The following is an 18160-nucleotide window of genomic DNA, read 5'->3' as shown; positions in this document are numbered from 1 at the left end:
TCTTAAATTAATGTGATATAGTCATTGCTTTCCACTCTAATCTTGTATGATTAACATTTTGATATGTCTAAGTGAATTTGATTAATTTTGAATTGTTTATCTATCTTAGCATGAGATTTAGAAGTTTTAGTATTTTGATTCAATTTAGTTGTACTTGTCTTTTAGTTCCAATAAACATGTTTTATTGCATATGCCTGAGTCATGCCTGAATTCGAGATATCAAATTACCACTTATGAAATTAGAACCATAGTGGGAAGAATTGGGGTATATATATTTAAGAATAGATTATAGATCATGACTGCAAAGTACTGAAATCTATATAACTGTATGTGAAGTGTATATTAGAGTGTATGCCAATGAGTCTAGGAATATTTCCCTGAGCTTGAATTATTTCCTGTTATAGGATACTGGCTGGCGCAGCATAATATCAATTTTGCCAGTATCTGAAAAGGGAATATCTCTGGATAGAATCAAGTTAGGCTATATATTAGAGAAGATAATAGAGATTAATGAGGTATATAAGTTTAGAAAATAGAGAGAAAACAACAACGTAACAATAGCTTCATCTCTATGAGCTTCACCACCAATGCTGGAGTGTCTCAAGGCTCTGTCCTATCACCTAATCTCTTTCTCATGCATATAAATGACCTACTCTCACAATAACCACTAATTCTATCCACAGCTTTGTAGATGACAATACTCTTCACCCATCTTACTCATCTGACAAACCATGCAGTAGCCTGACATCCCAGGCTACAATATAATCTACAACTAGTGACATAAACATAGATCTACATACTATCCTTCAATGAGGGGAGGATAACCTTTTTATGTTCAATGCCACCAAAACAGTCATGCCTTTTCTTGTGCAAGAAGTCCCAATTCACATACTCTTACTCTCAGTAATGCATAAATCACCAGACGAGATCAGATCTCTCTGCTTAGACTGAGATTACCTCCAGTCTTTCCTGGCAAAACACATCACATCAATAGCCTCTTCAGCATCCAAGAAACATTGCATTCTTTTTCATTCAAGAGCCTATTTTACATCCAACCAACTACCTATATACAAATCCCAAATTCATCCATGTTTTGAATACTGTTATTTTTTGGGATTACAAATTATTAACAATACATTTATAAACAATGGCTATAGCAAAAATACCATCAAAAATTTCTTTATAAAACTTCATCAAAAAATGCAAATAACACAGATTACAGAAACCATAGCTATCCCATACATTAAAGGCTTAACTGATAAATAGAATTCTACACCATTACAATCTTAATGCTACTTTTAAATCACCTATAAAATTAAAAAAAAACAACAACTTTTCCAAGGATCCCCCACACTGGTGTATACCAAATCCATTGCACCTGTAACTTACCTTATATTGGTGAAACTGGATGCACAGTTCCAATCCGTAAAAAATAACACAAACAACAAATTAAATTAACAATTTTGGTAAAGCAGGCCATGTAGGTCACATTCATAACACCCTACACCAAACTGATTGGAAAGGTACCTGTTTCTTACCTCATACAAAAACCTGGTATGAATGAAAATTTAAAGAAGCCTGTGAAATTTTGCTCAACCATCCTAATCTTAACAATAATGGTGGCATAAAAATCCCAAGAATTTGGATGGTACACATTCAGCCAACTTAAGTTCTTTTCCAGCAAACCCTTATTTTAGGACACCAAGCAATAATTTCAGCTCCTATTGGCTATCATCTATACTATTTTGTTCTAATTTATGTGAGTAATTATGTAAAAGCATACTGCATCTACCTTATTGTATCTCTTAGTGATTTGTAACCAAATAAATAATAACATGACGGGGTGCTTAAGGGTCAAAACTGTAAAACTGAGAGGAGACCTCCACATAGCCTTTAAAGGAATGCGGAGAATCGACCAGGGCTTCTGACCTGATGTCCAATCCTCACCTTCTCGTGGTGCACCCTGTTGGGTATCTACCTGAATACTGAATGAACGAGGTTAATTGACCAAATTGTATTCTTATTGGTTAAACCAAAATACAAAATGATAGTACAACATAACAAAACTTCATGGCTGAGATGTCGCCCAGTTAAACAAGGCTCCCGTTGTTTTCGCCAGGGAACCAGGGCGAACAGCGAAAAGTCAGCTACTGGAACGAATCTGAAAACACACCTCAACACAACATCACCAGAGTTAAAGATTGGTACTATCAACATAGGAAGCCTGAATGGCAAAGAAATGGAGCTAGCTGAGGAATTAGATAAGTACCAGATCGACATAATAGGGGTGACTGAAACAAAAAAGACAAAAACTGGTGAGATCGTTCTGAGCAATAAATACAAAATGTTATATTCAGGCAATGACAATCAAGGAAAAGAAGGAGTAGCCATAGTATTCCACATAACATACGAGGCTAATCTTCTTGAATGGCAGGCAGTGTCAAGTAGAGTGATTTGGGCAAATATCAAAATGGAGAACTGGACAATGAGACTTATTTGTGTCTATGGTCCTACAGAAGGTTCTACTAAGGTAGATGTGACGGAATTTTTTGAGGCTCTAGAGAAAGCTACTGACACAATGAAAAAGGAAAAGTTACATATCATAACATAACATCATTGGCCAGAAGGGTGAAGCAAGATGCTTTTATTCCCCGTTGTCTGATAGGGAGGATGAATTGAAGGAAAGATTTATGAGCTGTGAGCTCGCCCTGGGGGGGGGGGGGGGGGGTGGCACGGAGATTAGTCATTGTCGCAAGTATTCAGGATGGCTTTTGGCCTCTTGAATTTGAAGAGGTCAGTTTCATCATAGTTTGCTGCCTGTTTAACTAGATCGTTGGGGTGTGCAGAGATCTTTGAGAAGAATTTTTCCGCTGTAGTTAGTAGGAAGGAGTAGATGTAAGGGATGTTTGTATCTCTATGCAATTGGGCGTTCCTTACAAACCACGTTGCATCCAATAGCATGCAGAAACACTTATTTTGCACTCTCTGTAGCCTGAGGATGTTGGTGTTGGATGTGTGGCTCCAGGCTGGAGATGCATATGTCACTATGGGGTGGATCGTCAGCAGGTAGAGGAGTACTTTGATTCTGGTATTTAGTTTGCTTTTTCTATTCATCAGAGGGTAAAGTTGTGCAATGGTTTTCGATGCTTTCACGCATAAGGCTTTGATGTGTGCGTTGAACGTTAATCTTTTGTCTAGAATTGCCCCAAGATATTTTGTTTCTGTTTGCCAGGGAATTTTGGTGTTGAATAGATAAAGCTCCCCCTTGGGAGTTGCCAATCTTCTGGTGAAAAGTATCGCTATACTCTTTTGGGGATTCACTTGTAATCTCCATTTGGAGAACTATTGTTCTAGTTTTAGTAGGTTTCCTTGCAGTTTTTTAGTGACAAGATGTGGTCATAGAGATCTGGCAAGAAAAGCTGTGCCATCCGCATAAAGTGCTAAGATGGATGACATTGGGTTGTGTGGGATGTCTGCCATATATATCGAGAATAAGATCGGTGCCAGTAGGGAACCTTGGGGAACTCCTGCAGAGATCTGTCACTGACTTGAAACTGTACCATTTATTTTGACTTGTATGCGTCTGTGATGGAGGTAAGATTTAATTAGGTGGACGATTCTTGATGGTATGAGTTTGTGTAGTAGTCCCAAGTGCCATATCTTGTCAAAAGCTTTCGCTATGTCAAGGAAGACTGCTCCAGTGTGCTGGTGCCAATTGTAGCCAGTGGTGATGTACTCAATTATCCTATGAATTTGTTGAGTAGTACTGTGATGTTGTCTAAAGCCAAATTGTTCTTTGGGAAGGATATTCAACTCATTTACTGAGGCTTGGAGTTTAGAGAGGATACTTTTTTCGGCAATTTTGCTTAAGTTTGAGATTAGGATGATGGGTCGATAGCTTTCAGGCAGGTGTGGATCTTTACCTGGTTTATGTACTGGAAAGAAAAGTTGGTCCTTGTTGGGGTTCTAAATAGCAGAGTAGGAAGTGATTGTCAGACAAACAAAAATGTTTTGGGAAAATTTGGAAAAAAGAGCAAAGCTAATAATAATGGCAAATATCTGTTGGATTTCTGCTCAGGACATTGACTGGTTATTACTAACACCATGTTCCAACATAAAAATGTGCACAAATTCACATGGAGAGAAGAGGCTAGGAATAAGAAAAGTCTCATTGACTATGTTATTGTTGATAGTGATGTTTTCTCCCTGCAGGACACCAGTGTATAGAGGTTTTGAAATTGGGAGTGATCACTATTTAGTCTTGAGCAGGATAAAATTGAATTTCTTATTGAAAAGAATGACATGTAAAAAAGTTTTAAAGCGAATAAAAGTTGAGCAGCTCTCAGATGTCAACTGTAGACTAAAATACACAAAGATTATTGAAGGAAAAATTAAAGAGTTTGAGAACAGGAACCAAACCTTGGAGATTCAGTGGCAAGCCTTGAAGAAAACCCTGATTGATTCAGCTAGAGAGGCATGTAGCGAAGTTGTCTGCAAGAATAGAAAAATTAGAACTCCATGGTGGACACAAGAAGTTAAAGAGGCAGTGAAGGAAAAGAAGAAAGCATATCAAAAGTTCCTGTCAAATAAGTCAGCTTGTGCTCTGAGAGAATACAGAGACAAATGTAAAAAAGCTAAACAGTGGGTAAAACTAGCTAAACAAAGTCATGGGAGGACTTTGGCAAGAATATAGAAAATAAATATCAAGAAGGTGGTAAGATATTCTGCAGGTTATTGAAGAAGCTTAGGAATGGAGGAAAGAGTGCAGTGAGATGATAAAGGTGACATGAAAACAGGAGAAAAAGATATCCTTGAAGTATTGAGTAATTACTTTGAAAAACTGCTAAATGAAACAAGCAGTGAAGACAGCACAGTGATAAAAATCTGACCAGGCATGCAGTCAGGAATACATATCCATACTTGAAGTAGAAAAAGCCATCAAAGGCTTGAAATGTGGAAAGGCAGCAGGAGTAGATGATAAATAATAATATTTTTTGGTTTACCAATCAAGTGTTGATCAATTTTATTAACAGAACCAACTAGTTTTAATACAAACTACAGAAAGTTCCTCAGCAACAGCTAGCTGATCTTGTACACATGATACATGTTTCACTCACGTTCGATACTATCTTATTTGTAATTATTCTAGTCAGTTTTTTACAGTTATTCTTGTCAGTTTGCAGTTACGCATAATTGTGAGCCTGTTTAAACCTCTATGTAAGCCCTGAAGATGCCAACAGATAAGTGTGGCGAAACTAGTTGGTTCAGTTAATAAAATTGATCAACACTTGATCGGTAAACCAAAAAATATTATTATTTACTAATTTATGATCAAGAAAATAGATGATATTCGACCAGAAATGCTGAAGTATAGTGGTCTTACAGTGGATGCACTGCATAGTTCAGAAAGCATGGACAGAGGGACGAATTCCCGATGATTTGAGTAGAGCTCTCATAGTACACATATATAAAAAGGGAAATAAAACTGAATGTGAGAATTACAGAGGTATATCCTTACTGAGTGTTCCTGGTAAGATATATGCAAGTATACTTGAGAAATGATTGAGAAGAATTGTAGAAGAAAAGCTTGGTGAAGAACAAGCTGGATTCAGGTAAAATAGAGCTGTCAGGATCAGATCTCCACTTTACGACAAATAGTGGAGAAATAATGGGAATATAACAAAGATCTGTATTTAAGTTTTGTCGATTTGGAAATGGCATATGACAAGGTGCCAAGAAAGAAGCTATTCAATACGCTACAGTTATATGGTGTCAACTGGGCATTATATCAAGCAATACTTAGTCTTTATTTGAGTTGTAAGTCAGCAGTTAGAATTGAAGGAAGTACAGGAAGATGGTTTAATCTTAAATCTGGTGTGAGGCAAGGATGTACATTATCCCCTCTGTTATTCATTATCTATATGTATCACATTATGAAGGAAAGTGGTATTAAACATGATATCAAAATTGGAGATGTTAATGTCAGTTCTTTGCTTTATTCGGACGATGTTATACTTCAAAATAAATCTGCTACAAGTCTGCAAGATTCTCTGACTAAATTGAATAACTGTTGTAATAGATATGGTATGAAGGTCAGCAATAAAAAGACAAAGACAATGAAAATAGGCAGAATCATTGAAAATGTCAACTGTGTTTTGAATGGAGAACCTGTGGAACAAGTAAAACATTTCAGCTACTTAGGCACGATTTTTAGTGAAGATGACAAATTAAATATGGAAATAGACAACAGAATCAACAAAGCTGGTATGGTAGGAAGTCAATTGAATAAATTCGTATGGAATAAGAAAGAAATTAGTCAGAACACTAAATTAGCTGTATACAAGACGTGTTCAAACCAGTTTTAATTTATGGATCTGATAGCTGGGTCAGATGTAAAACACTTGACCAAAGACTAGAGACCACAGATATGAGAGTCCTGAGAAAGATTAGAGGCATGAACAGATGGCATCAATGGCTATATCATATTAAAAACGAGAATATTAGGAAAGAACTTGACATTGTCAGCATCCAGGAATGCATTAGCAGAGCTAATCTCAGGTGGCATGGTCACTTAAACAGAATGGGCGAGGAAAAATTAGCAAAACAAGTGTTCTCTGACAGGTTGGCAGGAATACGACTCAGAGGAAGACCAAGATATAGGTGGATTGATACGGTACAAAGTGCCTTAGACGATAGAAATATAAGATCTGGTAATGTTGGAGTCTTGACAAGTAACAGACTGATTTGGAGGAAAATTGTAGATAGGAAGTTAGTAATGATGTAAATTTTTCATGTAGTACTATCATATCCTGTACACTCTTTGAGGGTACATGGCAGGAATTTGATCATCATGATGATGATGATAATAATAATAACATGACTCTACCTTTGATGTAGTAAGGGTTTTTTTTTTTTTTTTTGCCTGCCAGAGGTCAGGCTAGTTGTGTTATGTAGCTTGTTTCTTTGTATATAAGTGCATAATCCAGATGATGACCTTGATATAAAGGTGAAAACGTCAAGTGATTATTTTGGTTTATATTAAACTAAGGTTTTACTATAACGCATTAGTTGTTTCCATAACGTTTTGAATAAAAAAAATTAATATATTAAGAAGAAACTTGATATCATTATAATTCAGGTTTTTTTTTTTTTTTTAGTCAAATGTGTGTGGTCTCGCTTCCAATCTGTGGAGTGGACACCAGCTGATCATAGTACAGCATAGAGATGACAAACAATAGGGATTAGTTGAGCACATCTCTTTACACAACTGGTGAGATATCAGGATTAGAAACAGATATCCCATGAGAAAGACGATAACATACTGATGTCTTTCTGGCAGAAACCATTGGCTTCCGCCACAAGAGGCGTGCAATGCAAAACAAGAACTTCTCACTCTCAAATCTTTAATGGAATTAAATGGCTACAATCCTCATCACATCCAATAAATAATTAACTCCTCCATTCCAACACCTAAGGTTTCTTTGCTAGACCACAGATCTCCAATCCTTTATATTTCTGGTATCTTTGAACCTACTGGTAAAATTTTGAAGTTTAACCTTAATCCCACTTATTTTCCTATTAACAAACTTGCTCATTTGTTACCATCCACAAAAGACAAACTGTCACCTTTATCTTTAGTTGGTGTTTATCAGATCCCTTGTGAAATGTAATTTAACATAATTCAGATAAACAGGCCATTCTGTGGAAAAAAAGAATTAATGATCAGAAATACCCAAATAACATCAATACCGTGAATACTCAAAACCCAAAGTCCAGTCTGCATAGGCACAGTATTGATACCAAATACAGTATCTTGTGGGATGAAGCTCATCTACACAGAGGCAGTTTTAAATGTGAACATCTTTTCAAAGAAAGTTGTCATTCCTTTTACACTGACCTAACCTGAATCAGAATGATCATCCCCCTTTCTCTCTCTCTCTCAAATTTTTGGAAGATTTTCATGTGATGTAAATATCAGTTTTGTAATTTTTTAAATATCAAAAATGCCTGATAAAATGATTATACATGTATCACGTCTTTTATGATAAATACAATAAAACGAGATTGCAGCAAACAGCCTCATGAGCTGCATATGCCTCACAAGCCAGTATTTGGCCACCGCCGCTGTAACACACTTTCTTCTGGTTGCCTAGCATTATGGAATAATGTAACATGTCCACAAAGCTACACACAGATCTTATAAATTTCCAGATCATAAAAATAATGTAACCACACTGTTCTCAATTCCATTTGCAAAACTACCTCAAATTGAAACAACTTTTCTTTCTACAATTTCAATGAGACTCAAGTTCCTATCACAGAAATGCAGTTTTTCTGAAAATGAATATTAAGTTATAAGCATAATAATAATAATACAAAAATAATAAGTGTTGTTTAAATTAAATATTTCAATATTTTATATTAAATATTAATTTTTGAATTGGTGAAATTGATATTATAATACAATACTGGATATGATTATTAATACTTTTTTTTTAAAATATATATTTTTGGTTTTAATGGGGTTTTTTTGTTTTGTTTTGTTTTTTAAATTCAGAACTTCCGATGGGCTGTGTTAGTATAGCCATGTTGAAATAAAACCATAAAAATTATTTCTGCCATGAATAAAAAGTATTTTGTAATATTACAGATTTATTTCTAATTACCACTGATTCTTAATACAGAAACTAGTATCACTAATTATGAAAAACCATATAATCACCAAGTATCACATAGTGTCCTCAAAATTGTTGTTTTGTTACTGTGAAGATCAGCTTCCAATACTGATGCCAGTCCTTCCAAGTTACTTTCAAGGGAGGATGTGCTCTAAAAATAAACATTATCCAATATGATTCAAACTTCTAAAGACATCTTTTTAAAAGAAATTTAAAATTATAAAAGAAAATTATTATTTTATTATTATTAGAATTATATTAATAATGACATGGAGTCAAACTCATTGCAGGGGATTCCTCCATTCTACATACAATACCTATCAAACCTCTCACCTTGATTATTCTTCAATGTTAGTGCCCACCTTACCACCCACTCCAGACAATACATGTGATTCCCTCTTTATGCAAAGAATTCATCCATCCATCAGTGGCTCTAACAGGCACTCAAGCATCCACAGCCTTCCAAGTATCCTTGGATTTCCTTACCATAATGCAAGGATAAGGCAGTTACCCCTATGCCTCTAAGTATTCTTGTTTGTAAATTGCATGTGTTCTACTGGCCGTTTGCCTGTTCTGAAGGACGAAAAACCCAGGTTTCCAGGAGGGGAAAAATCTCTATCTCCATATGAGACCGGCTAACTCACCTGTAGTCGAAAGAGACCAGATAAAAGTTCCTCACATTACGGATGGGAACTGAACCCAGGTCTTTTGGACCAAAGAGCTTCGTCTATATACTGACTGAGCTACGTGGGCTCTTCATACAAAGAATTACATGAAACTAAAAACAAACTTATAATATAGCTCATTCGAAAGTAAACCATAAAAATATCATCCCATCTCAAAAACAATAGAGAAGGTCAACAACAATCAATTGCTTCATAAAAAAAATAAGGTTAATCAAGCATTCAACAGCTACCAACATACATAATAACACTCAATCTACAGCAAATCTAGTTTAATTATTCTTAGGCACAAGCTATTGCAAAGTCTGGAGAAATTCATGTGATCGCCCTTGGCATTTCCATGAAACACATCCCAACTCAACCTCACAAGAGTTCAAAATGAGTACTATCAACATATGAAGCATCAATAGCAAAGAAATGGAACCAGCAGATGAATTGAATAAGTACCAGATCAGTGTAATACAGGTGACTGAAACAAAAAAGATGAAACTAAATGCAAGAATAAACCTTGAATGGTAGGCGATATCAAGTAGTGATATGGGCAAATGTCAGAATGGGGAACTGCAAAATGAGACTTATTTGTGCCTATGGTCCCACAGAAGGTTCTACTAAGGTAGAAATGGAGGAATTTTTTTGTGGCTTAAGAGAAAGCAACTGACACAATGAAAAAGGAAAAGTTGGTCCTTGTTGAAGATCTAAATAGCAGTCCAAATGATTATCAGACATACAAAAATATTTTGGGAAAATTCGGAGAAAAAAGCAAAGCTAATAATAATGGCAAATACCTGTTGGGTTTCTGTTCAGGACACGGACTGGTTATTACTAACACAATATTCCAACATAAAAATGTGCGCAAATTCACATGGATAGAAGAGGCAAGGAATAAGAAAAGTCTCATTGACTATGTTATTGTTGATAGTGATGTTTTCTCACTGGTGCAGAACGCTCAGTGTACACTGGATTTAAAATTAAAAGTGATCACCATTTAGTCCTGAGCACGATAAAATTGAATTTCATATTGAAAAGAAGAACATATAGGAATGTTTTAAAGCAGATAAAAGTTAAGCAGATGTGAACTATCGACTAAAATACACAAACATTATTCAAGAAAATATTAAAGAGTTTGTGAACAGAAACCAAACTTTGGACATTCAGTGGCAAATCCTGAAGAAAACATTGATTGATTCAGCCAGACAGGCTGAATCAATCAATATGATGTTGTCAATGAGGTTGCCTGCAAGGATAGAAAAATCAGAACTCCATGGTGAACCACAGGAAGTTAAAGAGGCAATGAAGGAAAAGAAGAAAGCATATCTAGCAAATAAGTTAGCTTGTGGTCTTAGAGAATACAGAGACAAATGTAAGAAAGCTAAACACTGTAAAACTAACTAAACAAAAGTCATGGTAAGAACACAGAAAATAATATCAAGAAGGTGACAAGCTATTCCGAAAGCTGTTGAAAAAGCTCAGAAATGGAGAAAAGTGCTGGAAAAGGAATCAGAGATGATAAAGGTGACATGAAAATTGGTGAAAAAGATATCCTTGATGTATGGAGTAATTACTTCAAAAAATTGCTAAATGAAACAAGCAGTGATAACAGCACGGTATTAAAAAATCACTCAACAGGCATGTAATCAGGAATACATGTCCATACTTGAAGTAGAAAAAGCCATCAAAATCCTGAAATGTGGAAAGGCAGCTGGAGTAGATGATATTTGACCAGAAATGCTCAAGTATAGAGGTAAAAAAGTCTTGCAGTGGCTGCACTGCATAGTTCAGAAAGCATGGACAGAGATAAGAATTACAGATGACTGGAGTAGAGCTACAAAACCTCTACCACAATAAAAGCTGTTATAGAGAATCACTCAAAAATGAATTAAAAAAAGTTAAACACAACTACTACCATCGATGATGCTAATGAAATATTAACAAAATCTATATTGAATTGTGCACTAGAAATAGGAGGTGTAAAAATGCACCAAGGAGAGGAAAAACTAAGACAGGAAACTTTAGATCTGATGAAGAAAAGAGATATAAAAAGAGATTTGAATGACACCAATAAATAGAATATGCAGAAATTTCTAAAACTATACGTAAAAGGATGAAACATGAACTTAGATCGTATAATATTAGGAAAATTAAAGAAACAATAGAAAACAATAGTAATATGAAGGTCCTAAGACGAACATTATTAGTTAGAACAAAGGAAATAGTTGCTGTAAGAGGAAAAAATGGTGAACTTATAAAAAATAGAGATGCAATAATCAAAAGAATTCAGGAATTTTATACTGAACTCTATGAAGACAAAGACTGGAACAGCCAAAAATCATCTATGGATAACTCAAGTGAGGAAGAACATGATGCCCCTGAGATCTTACAAGGTGAAGTGGAAATGAAGAATGGAAAGGCCCCAGGAGAAGATGGAATTATGGTAGACTTCTTAAAACTGGGAGGAAGAACTGTCATCAAACAGCTGACTAAACTCTTTAATAAATGCCTAAAACAGAGAAAAATTCTGAAAAATTGGAACAATTCACTTCTAATATTAATTTTTAAAAAGGGCAATAAGGAAGAATTAAAAACTACAGACCTATGTGCCTACTCCCCACCATATATAAAGTTTTCACAAAAATTATAAATAATAGAATAAAATCTAAACTAGAGGGAATGCAATCCTGTGAACAAGCTGGATTTAGAAAGAATTACAATACTTTGGACCATATTCACACATTAAGGCAGCTCATTGAAAAATCAATTGAATATAATAAACCCTTATGTCTGGCCTATATAAACCATGAAAAAGCATTTGATTCAGTTAAAACGTCTGCAACACTAAAAGCACTTGAAACCCAGGGAACTGAGAAACCATATATTGAAACACTAAAACATATTTACAATAATGCAACTTCTGTAATTAAATTATGTAAAAACAGTGAAAAGTTCCCAATACAAAAAAGGCATCCGGCAAGGAGACACCATATCTCCCAAATTATTTATGGCTGCACTAGAGGAAGTCTTTAGAAGCGATTGGGAAACAAAAGGAATAAACATAAATGGAGAAAGGCTGCATCATCTGAAATTTGCAGATGATATTGTCCTGATAGCAGATAATCTTGAAGATCTGGACGAAAGGCTAAATCAACTAAACGAAGCCTCCAAAGAAATTGGATTAAAAATAAATAGAGAAAACACAAAAATAACGATGAATAAATACATAAACCATAAAACTATCAAAGTTGAAAACCATGAAATAGAACAAGTTACTTCATATGTATATTTGGGCCAATTGTTATCCTTTGCGGAGTAACAAAGAAAAGAGATTGAACGAAGAATTCACCTTGGATGGATGGCTTATGGGAAAATGAGAGACATATTCAGAAGTGACATCCCTATGAGTTGAAAAAGGAAAGCTTTCGAACAGTGCATACTTCCTGTCCTAACATATGGAGGAGAAACATGGACTTTAACAGAAGCCCTAAACAAAAAGCTGAGAACAACATAACATCGTATGGAAAGAAGTATGCTAAAAATAACATTAAGAGATAGGAAGACAAATATCTGGATAAGATCTCAAACAGGTGTCATGGATATTGATTAAAAAATACATTAAACAGGTTAAGTGAAGATGGGCTGGCCATATTGCCAGATGCAGTGATGGGTAAAATTGAATTTCGTATTGAAAAGAATAACATGTAAGAAAGTTTTAAAGCGAATAAAAGTTGAGCAGCTCTCAGATGTGAACTGTAGACTAAAATACACAAACATTATTGAAGAAAAAATGAAAGAGTGTGAGAACAGGAACCAAACCTTGCAGATTCAGCAGCAAGCCTTGAAGAAAACCCGATTGATTCAGCCAGAGAGGCATGTGGTGAGGTTGTCTGCAAGGATAGAAAAATCAGAACTCCATGGTGAACACAGGAAGTTAAAGAGGCAGTGAAGGAAAAGAAGAAAGCATATCAAAAGTTCCTGGCAAATAAGTCAGCTTGTGCTCTTAGAGAATACAGAGACAAATGTAGGAAAGCTAAACACTGTGTAAAACTAGCTAAACAAAAGTCATGGAAGGACTTGGGCAAGAACATAGAAAATACATGCATTCAGTCAGGAATACATATCCATATTTGAAGTAGAAAAAGCCTTCAAAGGCTTGAAATGTGGAAAGGCAGCAGGAGTAGATGATATTCGACCAGAAATGCTGAAGTATGGTGGTATAAAAGCCTTACAGAAAGTTCAGAAAGCCTGGAGAGAGGGACGAATTCCCGATGATTGGAGTAGAGCTCTTATAGTACCCATATATAAAAAGGGAAATAAAACTGACTGTGAGAATTACAGAGTTATTTCCCTACTGAGTGTTCCTGGCAAGATCTATGGAAGCATACTTCAGAAACAGTTGAGAAGAATTGTGGAAGAAAATCTTGGTGAAGAACAAGCTGGATTAAGGCCAAATAGAGGCTGTCAGGATCCAATCTTCACTTTATGACAAATAGTTGAGAAAGCATGGGAATATAACAAAGATCTGTATTTAAGTTTAGTCGATCTGGAAAAGGCATATGACAAGGTGCCAAGAGAGAAGCTATTCAATACATTACAGTTATATGGCATCAATGGGGCATTATATCAAGCAATACTTAGTCTGTATTTGAGTTGTAAATCGGCAGTTAGAATTGAAGGAAGTACAATAAGATGGTTTAATGTTAAATCTGGTGTGAGACAAGGATGTACATTATCCCCTCTGTTATTCATTATCTATATGGATCACATTATGAAGGAAAGTGGTATTAAACATGATATCAGAATTGGAGATGTTAATGTCACCTCTTTGCTTCATGCGGACGATGTTATACTTCTAAATAAATCCGCTAGAAGTTTGCGAGATTCCCTGACTAAATTGAATAACTGTTGTAATAGATATGGTATGAAGGTCAGCATTAAAAAGAAAAAGACAATGAAAATAGGTAGAATTGTTGAAATGTCAATTGCGTTGTGAATGGGGAACCTGTGGAACAATTAAAACATTTAGTCTACTTAGGCACGATTTTTACTGAAGATGGTAAAACTTCTTTTGAAGCAGTGTATAAGGGGAACAACATGCTAAGCTTCAACAACATCAAAATTTAATCCAATAAAAATGTAAATAGACAACAGAATCTACAAAGCTGGTATGCTAGGAAGTCAATTGAATAAATTGATATGGAATGAGAGAGAAATTAGTCGGAACACTAAATTAGCAGTATACAAGACAGTGTTCAAACCAGTTTTAACTTATGGATCTGAGAGCTGGGTCAGAACTAAAACACTTGACCAAAGACTAGAGACCACAGATATGAGAGTCCTGAGAAAGATTAGAGGCGTGAACAGATGGCATCAATGGCAATATCATATTAAAAATGAGGATATTAGGAAAGAACTTGACATTGTCAGCATCCAGGAATGCATTAGCTAATCTCAGGTGGTGTGGTCACTTAAACAGAATGGGAGAGGAAAGATTAGCAAAACAAATGTTCTCTGCCAGGTTGGCAGGAAAACAACCCAGAGGAAGACCAAGATATAGGTGGATTGATATACTACAATGTGCCTTAAACGATTGAAATATAAGATCTGATAATAATAATAATATTGGAGTCTTGACAAGTAACAGACTGATTTGGAGGAAAATTGTAGATAGGAAGTTATTAATGATGTAAATTTTTCATGTAGTACTATCATATCCTGTACACCCCTTGAGGGTACATGTCAGGAATTTGATGATGATGATGAGGAACTTTTGTATTTTATATGTGCATACTGTCGCTTTTATGCTTGTGGAATACACGCCCCATAGGATTGCTGTAATCATCGCAGCGAAAGGAAAGAAGGTCCTGCATCTTATTAAGGTGGGTGCCATGGCTATTTGTTCCTTATACTATGGTGTCATCAAATGGAAGACTGAAAACAGTGATTAAACCAAGGAAACACAGAATAAAAAACAGGAAGACTCTCCTACTTAGCATTCTTAAGAAGGCCAAACAATATGTGAAGAGTGATAATAGTCTGATAATAGATAATAGTCTGAAGAACATCCATGTTATATTAAGAAGAATGACTATTCTTTCTCAGTAGTAATAAATAGTAAGAGTGGTATAAATAGTAAAAGAGGCTGTCAAGTAATCATATGAACAATTTGTCTGAGTTAAGTGGTAACAGCAAATGGTTTAGCTCACCATCTCTCTCTACCTGCTGGATCAGTGCAACTGTAAAAGTAAAGTCAGTTGCAGTTGTGAACATTAAAATCTCCATGCTGTCGCAAAAGTAGCAAGTGGAAAAAAATCGCCATTTTAAGAAAGGAAATGAAAATTCAGAATGGTTAATGGAATAAGAAGTGCATTAGAGACAACAAACAAATTTCATAGAATGAAGTGAATATTTAGATCAAAAAGATGAGAAAAAAATTCCCACTTCCTTCCAAAAAAGTGGGAAGTCTCTGAAATGGCATATCATGCAAACATGCACAAATGCCACATATGAGAGAGCGTGTGACTTGGAACACTGAGCTAAGAAGAGATTCAAGAAGATGAAATTTGAATTATCTAGTAAGCAAATTTGATATGGTTTGGCAGTTTGGAGATGGAAATGATCATTGAACCACACTTGCAAAGTGAATCTGGAAGGTTTTGGAGGTTTGTCTTTTTCCATCTATTTCTCTTTTCTTGACTTTTCATTTCTACCCTTCAGCTGAGATGAAATTGGATAAGACATGGAATGTACAGTAATGAATTATCTGCTGAATCAACTACTACAGAATTTCAAACATCTCTACAAATTCTGGCCTTGATAGTGTATACCACATACCATAAATGGACTCTCTCTCCAGGCACAGCAGCAGAACAGTTGCAGCAAGAATATTTACTAGCTGAACTATAAGTATCCCAACGCACTGGCATTAGGTTTGGTGCAGAATACTATCTAGTCTTTATAAGAAGAAATGTTGGGTCTCTTCATGTCTGAGATAACTCTGAAACATCACTCACATTGCATGCCATAAAATATGAGGAAACAATAAACTGCATCTTTGCTCTAATATCCAAACATGGGTTTTGGAAACCACAAGCTTCCAATAATCAAATTGGTGGTATTACACTAGATGGCAATGAAATTCATCAATCACCTAGGAAGACTTAGCTTCTGTAGTAATAGGAATCACCAAATACTACAGAAGTTTTGGTCTTTCCTCTGACTGGTATAGAGGTCAGAGGAAATTTATTATAGTCTAACCAAGTGGGAAAAAAACTTCCAACATCTTTCTCTAAATCCAGAGTAATTTAATAATAAGGTGAGACACCTTTTGGCAAACTCGTATAGGGAAATATGACTTCTCATTGCTTCCACCTTAGTATCACCACCTCTGGGTCTGGCTCCCACTGACGAGACCTCAGTAAAGGTCGAAACTGGTTGGAAGCTTGGGTGATGAATGGCAATGCTGTAGCCCATGAAGTTTTAACTGAGCTGAGGCTTGGCTGTTGCTGTCACCCAGGTCCTGGGTGTGTGTGGGGGGGGGGGTTATGAATGGCAATACTGTTGCCCATAAAGTTACTGAGGCACGGCTGTTGCTGTTACCCCTCAGATGACATATGACCAAATGAGCGGCTCTGCTCAGTGGTGGAATATGAGCCTAACACGGGGTAGAGCCAACGCTGAGAGCTCTCAGTTGCAGGGTGAGCCTGTTATAGTTCGCCCACCGATTTGAGATCTTTCGACACTTCTGCGCATGTCAGAAAATGGAGAATCCATTCCGATAATAGGGTAATCAATCCGTCTTCTGGGATGAATTTGTTTATGATTACAGGTCAGAAAATTTAGCTCTTCTTTTATGAACATTGTAGTTTTTAAAGTGTAACTATTTTGTTTGTATAACAGTTGAAAAATTGTATGTTGAGTATTAACAATATTAAGAAAAAGTATAGCACAAAACAAAAATTTAACGAAATTTATTTCTAAGAAAGTTTTCTATAAAATAAAAATAATTATACAGAAAAACAGAAATTTTTTCAAATGAACTTAGATATTCTAAACTTACAGTTGAGAGAACTGAGACACTTTAATGTCCTAAACCGATTAATTATTTATGACTTGTTGTGACTCTTTTAACAAACCCATGCAAAAAAATGTTGGAAAAAATACCATTATCAAATCCTTTTAATCTTCATAGTCATCTGAATTGGTGTCCAAATCGGCATCACTTAAACTGATCACCAAATTATTCACATAATTCTTCGATAATTCCGTCTCTGTCCCAATACATATTTTCCAATGATGTGACATGAGAGCAATATTTTCCCCAGTTTTGAACTGTAATACTTTCAATCGCCTGTTCTGAAAGCTTAAAAAGTTTCAACATGTCAATATCCCCAGTTATGTTGTGATGGCGAATGAAACTTTTCACTTCTGCCCAAACATACTCAATAGCATTAATATAGCAATAGCATTAAAACAAAATCCGATTTCATGAAGTATTTTCCTTAAAGTTTCTCTTTTGCAAGGAAAATTAATTTTTTCTTTAAGCACAGGAATAAATTTCGGAACAGTTGGCACTCTTTTCTCGACCACGTAAAATTCGTGGTCGAGAAAAGAGTCAAACATCAAAACTACATCAAAATCATTCAAAGCTACGGTTTCGATGATTTTTCTTTCTCTGGCACTTTTTTTTAGGAGATTTAAATTTTGGCTTACCTTCACCTTTTGATTCCCTACGAATTCTTTTAACAGTCGACCCCGATACGCCTGCAATTGCACTTGAACGTTTTATGACTTGAGAAAGGAGAACAAGGA

At 35.5% G+C, this 18160-nt stretch overlaps 1 protein-coding gene across 1 annotated transcript in view; it reads right to left on the bottom strand.

Annotated features, from left to right (window-relative positions):
* Nucleotides 1-18160, bottom strand: part of Cbp80 (Nuclear cap-binding protein subunit 1) — a 462862-nt gene that overhangs the window by 427982 nt on the left and 16720 nt on the right. The window contains exon 3 of the mRNA XM_090406510.1: nucleotides 8723-8826. Within this exon, the coding sequence (XP_090262636.1) occupies nucleotides 8723-8826 (104 nt within the window). The remainder of the gene's footprint in view (nucleotides 1-8722; nucleotides 8827-18160) is intronic.

Source organism: Typopeltis vanoorti, chromosome 16, assembly GCF_054136105.1.
Source record: "Typopeltis vanoorti isolate ZY-2024b chromosome 16, IOZ_Tvanoo_1.0, whole genome shotgun sequence".
Classification (NCBI taxonomy): Eukaryota; Metazoa; Arthropoda; class Arachnida; order Uropygi; family Thelyphonidae; genus Typopeltis; species Typopeltis vanoorti.
This window is presented reverse-complemented; position numbering and strand designations above follow the sequence as displayed.